The following is an 11,591-nucleotide window of genomic DNA, read 5'->3' as shown; positions in this document are numbered from 1 at the left end:
AATATTAATTAGCATAAATGTTTCAAAAATATATATTTATTAGTTTGATGGTTTCACATTACACTATTATTATTATTATTATATAAATTAAATGCAAAATTTAGGTTTCATTTAGGTTAACTTCCAAACGGAGAGATATTATGTTCAAGTTTTGTGTATGTGTTGTGTGTTGAGTTTATCTAGGCTTCATTTACGACAAATGTCTTATTGTTTCTTAAAACAGTTTTTTAGTACAAAAAATTTAATTTTTTTTAACAAAAAGCTGTAATTTTAAGAAGTAATAAGAATGTTGTCTCAAATAAAATCTTAATTAGGCGAAATGTCTCAAAATTTATATAGTTATTAGTTTGGTGGTTTCATATTATACTTTATTATTATTATTGTTATTATTATTATTGTCTTTTTCATGCTTTGTTTAAGAAATATATATATATGTAATAGATTATAATTAAAAGAATAATATTAAAATTCTTATTTATTTCATACATCTCCTATGGTTTTATCACTTTTAATATTTTATGCGTGTTCTGCAAATTCTTTCCTACTATATATAATTCATTTGAATTCTATCAACGTTGACAGAATATTTAAAAATGTGTAATATTCCAAATGTTATGGCAAATAATTACTGGCTAATTTGGATGCAAGTGTAAATGTGCTGGATAGATGTATAAATATGATATTAAGAAAACGATTGAGAGTAAATAAACAATTATTTTTTCACCTAATTAAAATAACGGAACAATTTTGGATTTGCATTCGAATTAGTCCAGTTAATCACAATCGATATTTTTTTTAAGTTATTTTTATTTTATAAATCCTTTTCGCTTCGAATTATTTAAAATATATAAATAAATTTTCTGCTTTGATTCATCTTAAACTTTGTTTGGGATAGCTTTCTTAATGTTTTTTAAAGTAATTTTTTAACAAAAAATTTATTAAACAATAAATTTTTATGCTAAAAAATTACTTTAAAAAAAATAAATAAAGTTGTCCCAAGCGAAACCCCTAATATTCTAACAACGTGCACGTACAAAAAATTTAATTTTGTAGTAAAAGAATCCATTATTAAGCATAAACAGGATGCTTATACATATGTGGAGATCAAACAATATATTAAATCATTGAAAGAGATGAAGCAACAAAGATCTCCTTTCAATCTTTCATGCTGCCTTGCAACAAAGATCTCTTTCAGATGCATCGTTTCACATCTACGCAACGCTAGGTGCTGCTTACGTTTTATACATGTTTCGTTTGGGACAGTTTTTTTACTATTTCTTAAAGCGGTTTCCTAGTAGGTAGCTGCTGCTTTAGCGGTTTTCTAGTAGGTAGCTGCTGCTTTAAGAATCAGTAAGAAAGTCATCCGAAACAAAATCTTAGGTTTCATTTGGGACGACTTCTTTACTGCCTCTTAAAACAAAAAGCCGTCCATTAAATTTTGTTTGGGATAGTTTCTTATTAATTTATAAAGTTGTTGCAGAGAAAGTAGTTGTTTAAAACTGTTGTGGAAAGCATCTTCCTAGTACAATTTTTTTAAATAGTGAAAAAACAGCGGCCAAACAAAAATGTGATTGCAGTTTGAAAAACAAAATAGTAAGAAAGTTATATCAGACGAAGCCTTTGTTATATCAGTTGCTCTATATCAATCTACTTATATACTGAAAGTCTTAGACAAAATGAAGCCTTCGTGTGCAGCTCTTAAAATCTTAGCCTAAAGAGTTACGGGCTGTGAAGCTTGATAGCCTTCTTGAATGTATCAAGCTGCTTAAGTCCTAAAGCCGTAAAGGCAGCTCCTGCTGAGAAAATTTTCTTTTTTGGTTCTTTAGTTTGATGGGTCTGTTGTTTACATTTGTATATCAGGTTTCTATTTGTTTTTTTCTTTTCAAGTGGAACAGTGGAAGTGTGCTATTTCGGCATTTCCTGTAACTTTTGCAGCACATTAAAAATAGTACAATAAACAAGTAAAAAAAAGCTTATGAAGTAGAACTGACAGCAAAATCTAAATCTTCTAAACATAAATAAACTTTCAGCAACAGTTTCTCACCAAATTTTTTCAAAAGAAAATTTTCATCCAACGTTTCGCTTGGGACAATTTTCTTATTATTTTATGAAGCAATTTTCTTATTATAAAATGTATACATTTATATAATATATAGATCTTAAGGATACTGAAGAGGTATGGTTGTGAACGATCCAGTGTTTTAGCACTTCAACTTCCACTCCCATTTGTGTTCTTTGACTTTTTAAGTTGAATATTATTGTCATTTGAAGTGTAATATCTCCTAAAAAATCAAAATATTATGTATCAAAATCTCAATTTAAAATTATATTCAAAATATTCATTGTTGAAGTATTGTGATTTAGAATATTATGTATTTTATTGATAAACATATCATCATTACATCATCTAAGTGATATTAAAATAATTTTGATATTTATTACGCATCTGATTCAACCATTGTTAATCCTTTAAAGCTTGATGTTTCGTTTGGGATAGCTTTAGACTGTTGTTTTTTTTCCTACTTTCAATAAATTTTTGTGCTAAAAAATGGGTTTACATTACAAAACAGTGAGAAAGTCGTCTCAAACGAAGCCTGAATCTCTATTGCTCCGCTCAATGATCAGTCCGATTTTCGAAACCCTGAATAATATAGCTTTGCTCTTAAAGAACTTTTGGATATTTTATAGTTGTTGGAATCTAAGTAATAAAGTTGGTGAAAGGCATTGATTCATCAATCTCATCTTCACAAAGGGGAATCAAGACTCACATCTCACACCCATTTGTTTGGATGAAATTCGGTCTTCAAAGGTTTTCAAGTAAAGTAAGGCTTCCTTTATTTTATCCTGCGGTCCCCAACGTTTTTTTTTTCCACCTGCCAATCGCTTCCTCATTTGCATGAATCTGAATCCTTTTCTATGCTTCTGTGTTCACAATTTAGATTCTTTTTCAAATATTCCAAACTTCTCAACATTTGAAAGACACCCTATTGATATTCTTAGGCCTATTGGTATTCTTTTAGAGGATTTACATGCATGCATGTCATATAATTTTATGTATATTATGGATGAGTTGATTATGATTTTATAGATATATGATGAAAGATAATTTAAGCATAATACATTAAAATTTTTGTGATTTAGGGTTTAGGTTCGTTATAGAATATAAATTAGAAAAATATTTAGAAATTATTGATTGCATTTAATATAGTTTTATCGTGCTATATCGAGTTATGAATGTAATATAAGATCTATATATATTATATAAATTTATACATTATGCAAGTATTGTCGGTAAAATATTTTTCGATATTGACTGGTACTACAACAAAATTCACTAAATACCGCCGGCTTTTACGGCGGTTATTTGGTCGCCGAAATTACGGCAGTTAGACCGCCGGTATAAAGCAGAGGTTATACTAGCGGGTTGACCGCAAGAAATGCCGCCGGAATGTTCTATCTACAACGCATTTACCGGCGGCCCTACTGCTGGTTTTAAGTGACTAATTTTCGGTGGCTTAAGCCATTGAAAATGTTGTCGCCGGTATTCACCCTAATACCCATGCCGTTGGAAATTTCTGTCGGTATTGGATGATTTTCCTGTTCTGTGGCTAGAACAGAAGTTCGCAAAAGTGACAACTTTTTATAGAACTTAAAATGTTTTTCAACCTAGGTCTCTGTGAGATTGTTTAGGTCATGATTGGTCCATATTCTAATTTAATGTGTAGTTGCTTGAGCCAAGTCAAGTCTAATGAATGTGCTAGACTAGGTTAAAGATTCAAGCCTATTACGAGTACATGCTACTTGTGTAGATAAGCTAAGGATATAAGGGTTGCCATCCGATGGGTACACGAAAGTGACGAACTTGCTTTGACTACTGAACCATGCTTGTCTGTTGGAGCGAATTGGATTAGTCTAATGAGTATGATAGGGCCAAGTGTGTTCCTCTTCCTCATACCTTGAAATTGTAGACAGGGTCAAGGTAAGCCCATATGGTTCATATTAGCCATTTAACATCGTATAGATTCTATGTTTGCATCAAGGTGTTTAACAATAAGGTTAATGTGCTCCAACACTTTGACTACTTTGACTAAGATAAGTGCACATAAATTTTTTTATCAATAAATTTATAACAAATCACATGACTCATAAAAATAAAAATATGATAAAATATAATTATGTGAAGTTTATTTTAAGATATATTAATTTATTTCCTATAAGAACATTATCTTCCCAATAATGAATATTTTTTATTATTATTTTGAGTTTAAAAATATATAACATGATGCTCTCTTTAAAATGTAAAGCTTTGTTTGGGACGACTTTCATATTGTTTTTTAAAAAAACTTTTTAGTTAAAAAAATTAATTTTTTTATATTATAAAGCTACTTTAAGAAACAATAAGATAGTCGTCTCAAAAGAAGCATAAGAGAACAGGCAAAGCAAGTGCCATCTACAACACCTATTCAACCATGATTTCATTGTTTCCCGTGTTGGGGAATGCAGAGTAATACCACTATAACGAAATAAGCAATAAAGTAAAAGCAGCATAAATATAAAGGACATCATGATTTAACATTAAAAACCCCCAAAATAGGAAAAAAAAACCACAGAACCACACCATATCAAGAAATCCACTATGAAAATTGGGAGAAATAAGTACATATATTTCTTCTCTATCACTCTCTCTTTGCTTTTCTTCTCACATGCACCTTTCTCAATGTCTACCTTAAAAAAATACAAGAGAAAGTCAAGTTGATAACCCCAAAGGACGCAACCCTTCAGAAGAATGAGAAATGTTCAGTTCATCTCATAGCATTGGACTGCCAATTTGGGGCAATGCGATGCTCAAGCCTCTATCTGATGACGCTGCGGCGCTCAAACTCACAGTACTACGACAAAGAACTTAATTTTAGCACTATTGTGTTGAATCCAGAGCATTGGGCACTCTTTTCTATGTCGATTAGCGCTAGGGCGCTGAGGAACACAATGTCGGGCGCTCAGGTACACAACGTCGGGGGCGTGTTCAAGGGAAAAAAAAAGGTGCAAAGCACCCAAACCCAAGCAGGGGGTAAACCCCCCGCGCCCCCTAATGAGCACGAGAAACTTGGGGTCCAAGACAACAGAACAATCCGATTGATCAATACAATCAGATACCACACATAACATGCTACACCCCAAAAAATATGATTTTCTTCCTCTTTATAATACCAGAGGATACATGCACACACATCTACTTCTATAACTTTAGTATCTTTAGGGCCGTAGGGAATCCCACTCCATCACCAAGCAAGTATCCCATGGATCAAATCATTCCCAGAATAATCAATGGATGGTCTGAAAATTTATGTCTTTGCCGAAAAGATTGATGCAGCTAAACAACTCTTTCTCATCTTCTCAAAGAATATAAGCAATGGTTTCAACGTCATAAAGAAATGATATGATGCCTATGTGAATATCAGCTAAGTTATTTTAGAAGTTATTAATAAGAATTTAGAATTGAATTTCTGCTGCATAAATAATATGATGACCCTCCTATATATGATCATGCCATTGTAAGTAAGGTATATGCATTTTTTTTTTTCATCTGATCATTTAGGCTTCATTTGTGACAACGTTCTTAGTGCTTTCAAAAGCATATTTTTAGTATAAAATTTTCTTGAATTAATTTTTTTTTACAAAACAATTGCTTTAAAAAGCAATAATAAAGCCGTCACAATAGAAGCATTGTGACAACTTTATTATTTCTTTCTAAAGCAACTTTCTGGTACCAAAAAGAAAATTTTTGTACTAAAAATTTACTTTGAGAAGCAATAAGAAAGCCGTCCCAAACGAAATGAGTTGTGTGGGATGGAATACTGTTGATGTCGTGTGCTGCATTATAAGTAGCGTGCCTTCCCTACTCTCTCAACAACCTCACCTCAGAGTTTTCTTCACCATAGACTGATTTCAATGGATGGCAGAGCTGAGTCTTCTGAGACAGTAAGGTATAGGAATTGATATGTTATTATGTTTGCAGATCTGAGAATGTTTTTTGCTTGTTAATTTCTTCTTTATCCTCCCCCAACCCTTTCTCTGGCTATTTGCAAACCCACATAACATATAATTTTCTTCTTGAAATTTGATAACTGATGGAACATATAGATCTATTAATTAAAGATAGAAAATGAGATATGCTTCTCTAAATTTCTATGTAGTATGATTTTACATAGCTAGCTGATCAATTGGCTTGCATTGGCTAGGAACAAGTGTGCTGCTTGCTTTAGGCAATATAATAAAAAGGAGCACCTGGTTGAGCACATGAGGATCTCATTCCACTCTCCACATGAGCCCACATGTGGCATCTGCTTGAAGCATTGCCGGTCCTTCGAGTCGCTTCGAGAACATCTCATTGGTAAGAATTCAAAATATTTTATTAATAACCATATAGTAGAAGGTGATGGACATTCATCGATCGAATTAAAAGGATAAATGAATGATATCAGACTATTTCTAAATATTTCAATACCATCGATTATCATGCCAAAAGAACACTACAGGAAAACTTTGTATTACTGTCGGACTTTCCGGCAGAAATAAATATGTTGGTAAAAGCGGCGAACAAACTGGCGCATTTTGCATCGGTACCTTAACTACGATAGTTCCCATGGATTTTCCACTGGCCTAGTCGTCGTTATTTATAAGACCGGCAGTTTATTCTGGCGTATTGTCCGCTAAAACTTAACGGGGAATATCTGTCGGACAACTTTTTGCTGGAAATTCGCCGGAAAATGCATTTTACAGACGGATTTCATCCGCTAATAACCGCCGATTTTCGTGTGGTGGAACCAACTCTCAAATGAATAGAGTTTACGTAGCAGTCACCCACTTTTAAATATTGCTCAATACTCATAGAATAACTATATTCACCTTCACTTTTGTTATAGATGATATTCTATTTCAGAATCTTTACAATAATTTCTACCATCTTTATCAACTAATGTATACTCTTTTCTTTGTGAAGGGCCTCTGCCAAAGGTAGAATGCGCGAAAGTGTTCAGCAATCAAGGCTGCAACTTTTGCTTAAAAATCTTTGAAAGCCAGCAGGCTCTCAGGATTCATCGAGGATCATGCCAAGTCACACGAGCCACTCCAGTACATAATAAACTAGCCCTTCTGTTGATCAAAACAATCAACTTTTTGCAGTAACGGTCATTATTTTTTTTTATTATATTATCGATACTACTTGCCAATAGGTTTTAAGTTCCAGTACTTCAAGGCCTACCGCGCAGAATTTCATGGATATCGATTCAAGAATGCAAAGCGCTAGTGTTGTTGCACTTAGTTGCGGAATGGTTGGAGGAGGAAGTGATGGCTCCTTAGACATCTGCGCTCGGGTTTGCCTTATCGATCAAGAAGAAAACATTATATTTCATACTTATGTGAGACCTCAAATTCCTATCACAAACTATAGGTTGGTACAATTGGTGCTATTGTACAAGTAGACTACAAAGAAAAATATTATACTAATCAGTAGGAAATATTAACTCAACAGGTATGAGAGAACTGGTATCAGTCCTGAATGCTTGAGGGATGCAATGCCACTGAAGCAGGGACAAAGGAAAATCCAGGACTTTTTATGCAATGGAGAACCCATATGGAAGGTTAGATCAAAGGTTACTAGAGCAAGGATACTTGTTGGCCATGGCCTTGATCATGATCTTGAAAGCCTGGAGATTGAATATCCTCAATTTCTTATCAGGTGCTATGTAAATTGCTTGTTTTATTCAACCATTTTAATGAGTTTGAAATTGCAAATAACTATTAATTTACAGGGATCTGGCTAATTATCCACCAATGATGAAAACTAGCAAGCTAAGTAACTCATTGAAATACCTTACACAAACTTATCTTGGGTAATTACAAAACCGTTCTCATGAAACTTTTTAATCTTTTTTTTCCTTGCTATATATTTACAATGAATTTGGATAGATATGAAATACAAACTGGAATCCAAGATCCATATGAAGATTGTGTGGCAGCAATGAGGCTCTATGGTAGATTGAAAGCTCAGCCTCATTCTGGAGAGAATGCTTCAGGGTCTGGAGAAGTTCAGAATAGAAATAATTTCCCTGCATGGAGACAGAGAGAGCTGGAGAATATGAGCCCAGCAGAATTATTAGAGATTTCAGCCTCTGATTATTACTGTTGGTGCTTGGACGCTCAAAGAGTGTAATTTGCAAGTAATCTTGCTGTTGTATCTATGAAGAAACTATATGATACTGTTGTGTGGAATAATGAAATTTATAAGAGGTGCTTCTGAGATATGTCGAAATGCTCGATAGAAAGATAAAAAAATACACTATCTGCCTACTTTGTTGTAAGTGTAGCTAGTGAGTACGATCACCATAGCTTTCTTCTTAGTATAATGGGTATTTGGTATCAGTGTTATAGACAACTTAGTTATACTTCTTTAAGTAGCATTGCAAAATAAAGAAACAACTATGGCATACTTAAATAGAATGAAGCATTTACATAGGGTGGGGAAATTGCTAATTGAAGATGTCTAAGATTCTTCTAATGAAACTAGAATGAAATGTATTGAACTTTGTGACTCAAAAATAACAAATTTAAAGAAGGCTTATTCATTATTCGTTGAAATATGTTGACTAATTATTTCTAAAGGGATATTGATTGTTTGAAGTGCTTTGTTTATCATAGGATTAGTTGATAGCCAATCATTGGTTTGAATTATTATCTCACCAAAGGTGCTGACATAAACTTGACTCGGATTCTATCTAATTGGAGGTAAGTGAATTTACCCAATGAACTCAATTTTGATAAAGGCCTAAATGGTACCACCTACTTCGTGTTGTACAGAAGAATGCAAGTCGATTAACCACCGAAAATAATTGATAGGTAAGTAGGGCCAAATCAGCCTTAATGAAAAAGGACGCAATTGCACTTCTTGAATTATATTAAAATCAATTTTAAATAAAACTGGAAAATAATTTGAAAAATTAAGCTCTCATAAAAAAATTTAAATGGATCCCACTCAATTTATCAACAAGCTATAGCTTGCCATTTCATAGTTCTATGTTAATTAGAATGTAGAATGATTTCTATTTTTTTTTTTAACATTATTGATATAAAATTAATTATACTAATGTGAAATGATATGGGCTCTGAAAATTCATGTCCCGACCTCTCCACGGATCCCTTTCTTTCTTTCTTCGGGCTGTCGTGGAAATCGAGGCAAATTTTTAGAAGGCAGATTGAATTGTGAATATGATATCACCTAGAGATTTCGCCCTCATTTTGCGAGAACTTTATGATCCCGAGTTCTGGTTTCCTATAGGCGCAAGCCCCTATAGTTAATTACCCCTCTTGATAACGAGAGAGAACTTTCGATTAAGGCTAGTCGTCAAACAGATATGTGGTATCTTACGTATAGTGGAAACATGATTTGGTATTTGAAGTTTAATATTTAAAATTAAACTTTTCATCATCTTGCACTTAAAGCAGATGGTGGGATAATGAATGATGGGCCCGATCAAGATCCCATGGTTCCGTGGTCCCGAGCCATCTTGGTCCCTGATCTACGTAGTTAGAGGAGGCAGTCGACCCAACTTGACAGAAATATCCTTGTTAGCAATCATGGCTTGCTTCGTCCAAGGGTACCTTGTAGATCTGAGGTGGATGTTTGTCTAATGGGATAAATTTGAATCCACCTTAGCTGATAGAATGCTTAATGCCCTAGTGATTATATTTTAATGCTTTATATCTCAAAGAGTTACTGTCATTAGAGAGCATATGGGCTCTAGCCATGGCCGTAATTTAGTGGTGTCATTTTTCGGCAAACCACCAAGTTTAGGAGGCCCTGGTCATAATTGTTTACCTAGGGTGTCATTTGACGACAAAATGACAAAACTACCAATTAGAGGACACGTGTTATGTCCTTGCTAGCAAGAGATTGTTTAAGATTGAATTCTAGTGATATTCTCGATCAGGCATTAGTTCTTTGTGGGCATAAATAAATTTTAAAATTATTCACCTTGGCAAATTATTATGGATGGTGGATTGATTTTGCTTTTAGTGTTTGATGATCTATTTCAATTTTAAATATTTAGTTTTTGATATTTTTGAAATTTTAAATTTTCATGGGCATTTGGGAATTTGGGGAGGCATTTTTAAACATTTGAGGTCCCCTTAGGTTGAGATTTTTTGTCAATACGACCATCATCGAAATACTTATGGGCAATTTTATTTTATTGTTTAAACCTTGTCAACTCTGTTAATTTACTGATAGAGAATCATGTTTATTGTCAGCTTTATGCCTTTATAAATTAATTTTCCTTGTTGTAGGTTTTGAAGGCCTAATATGAACGTATAAAATAAATTTTCTGGTCAACACCATGACTATATTTTATTTAATGGTTTGAGCCATGTCAACTCCTATTTATCCATATAGAAGAATCAAGCTTGTACTTGAGTTTAATTCTTAACCTGTGCAACATCCTTAGATGTCACGTATGTGCATACATCACACTCGTTGGGGCCCATGTGGGTGTCTACTTTTACTGTTTTACATGTATTTTTGCATAATGTATTTTGTGTAACAATTGTGTGTATGCAGTGTTATATGTGTGTACAACATATTTTTATATATACATGTATGAATGTGTCAACACTCTTTCGACACATTATGGGGCACTTTAAAATGCTTGACACTGATCAACTGTGCGGAGGATCATCATTTGAGTGTAAGCATCATTTATTTAAAATTTATAAATGTCTTCTATTAACTTGTACGGATGTTGCATATTTGGTGGTCTGGCGTTGCATTATGGTTATTTGATGCTTCTTTACATATGAGTTGTTATTTAGAAATGCGCAGGGCCCATGCACTTTGGAATTTATTAATGCCTTTTATTAATTCGCTCGTATGCATGCTATGGATCCAGTGGCATGGTGTGGCATGGCGTTGTAGGTTATTTGCCGCTTTATGCATGTATGTTATTGTGCACTAATGGGTCTCCGGCAGGTGTTCATAGATAACTGCATCTGCTAGATTCATTTTAGGCATTGTTGATGTTTCGAGCACAACAACGAAATCTGTTTCACAATTAGATATTGTTTGGGCAACTTGTGTGTCAATTCCCTCGATTTGCATGTCGTTACCTTGACATCCATGTTGATCTCCTTGCGCGACTTCAATTGAATGAATTCATGATCATTCTTGGGTATTGCCAATGCACTGAACACAACATAGAAGTTCGTTTTGCGATCAGTTATCATTTCTGATTTGACTGCGAGGAGTTCTCTCTTAGGAAAATTTGATGTTCTGACCGCAATGGAACACTCCGTTCAGTGATCGAAGGTCGTCTGACCCTTCAGGTCCAGCATCACAAGTTGTCCAAACTTATATCTCCATCTAGCAAAATTCATAATGAACCCTTCTACTCACTCCCTTTCTTTTAATGTGTAGAAACTTCCTCAATATGATGGGAAGAATAGGGTTTGTTGTACTCCACAAGAAATGAATCATAATATATTAATGTATCACACACATGGGTTTGCGCAGTATGAAATAATAAATCATATATCTTAAACTT

The 11,591-nt window shown here is 33.7% G+C and overlaps 1 protein-coding gene across 1 annotated transcript; it reads left to right on the top strand.

Moving 5' to 3' along the window:
* The first annotated feature begins 5,929 nt into the window (after positions 1–5,929).
* LOC110111375 (RNA exonuclease 4) lies at positions 5,930–8,265 on the top strand. Its single transcript, XM_020843217.2, has 7 exons — positions 5,930–5,984; positions 6,240–6,391; positions 7,001–7,131; positions 7,233–7,450; positions 7,532–7,738; positions 7,812–7,892; positions 7,969–8,265. Exons 1-7 carry the CDS (start codon positions 5,950–5,952, stop codon positions 8,210–8,212), a joined length of 1,068 nt encoding a protein of 355 aa, XP_020698876.1. The 5' UTR covers positions 5,930–5,949; the 3' UTR covers positions 8,213–8,265.
* Positions 8,266–11,591: the final 3,326 nt, after the last annotated feature.

This window comes from Dendrobium catenatum, unplaced genomic scaffold (genome assembly GCF_001605985.2).
Source record: "Dendrobium catenatum unplaced genomic scaffold, ASM160598v2 fragScaff_scaffold_841, whole genome shotgun sequence".
Lineage (NCBI taxonomy): Eukaryota > Viridiplantae > Streptophyta > Magnoliopsida > Asparagales > Orchidaceae > Dendrobium > Dendrobium catenatum.
This window is presented reverse-complemented; position numbering and strand designations above follow the sequence as displayed.

Excerpts from the sequence above, each read along its gene's own strand:
- LOC110111375 (XM_020843217.2), top strand. The coding sequence starts at position 5,950 with ATGGATGGCAGAGCTGAGTCTTCTGAGACAGTAAG. Across the intron at positions 5,985-6,239 it reads GAGTCTTCTGAGACAGTAAG|GAACAAGTGTGCTGCTTGCT; the intron begins GTATAGGAATTG and ends TGCATTGGCTAG. Across the intron at positions 7,132-7,232 it reads AAGTCACACGAGCCACTCCA|GTTTTAAGTTCCAGTACTTC; the intron begins GTACATAATAAA and ends ACTTGCCAATAG.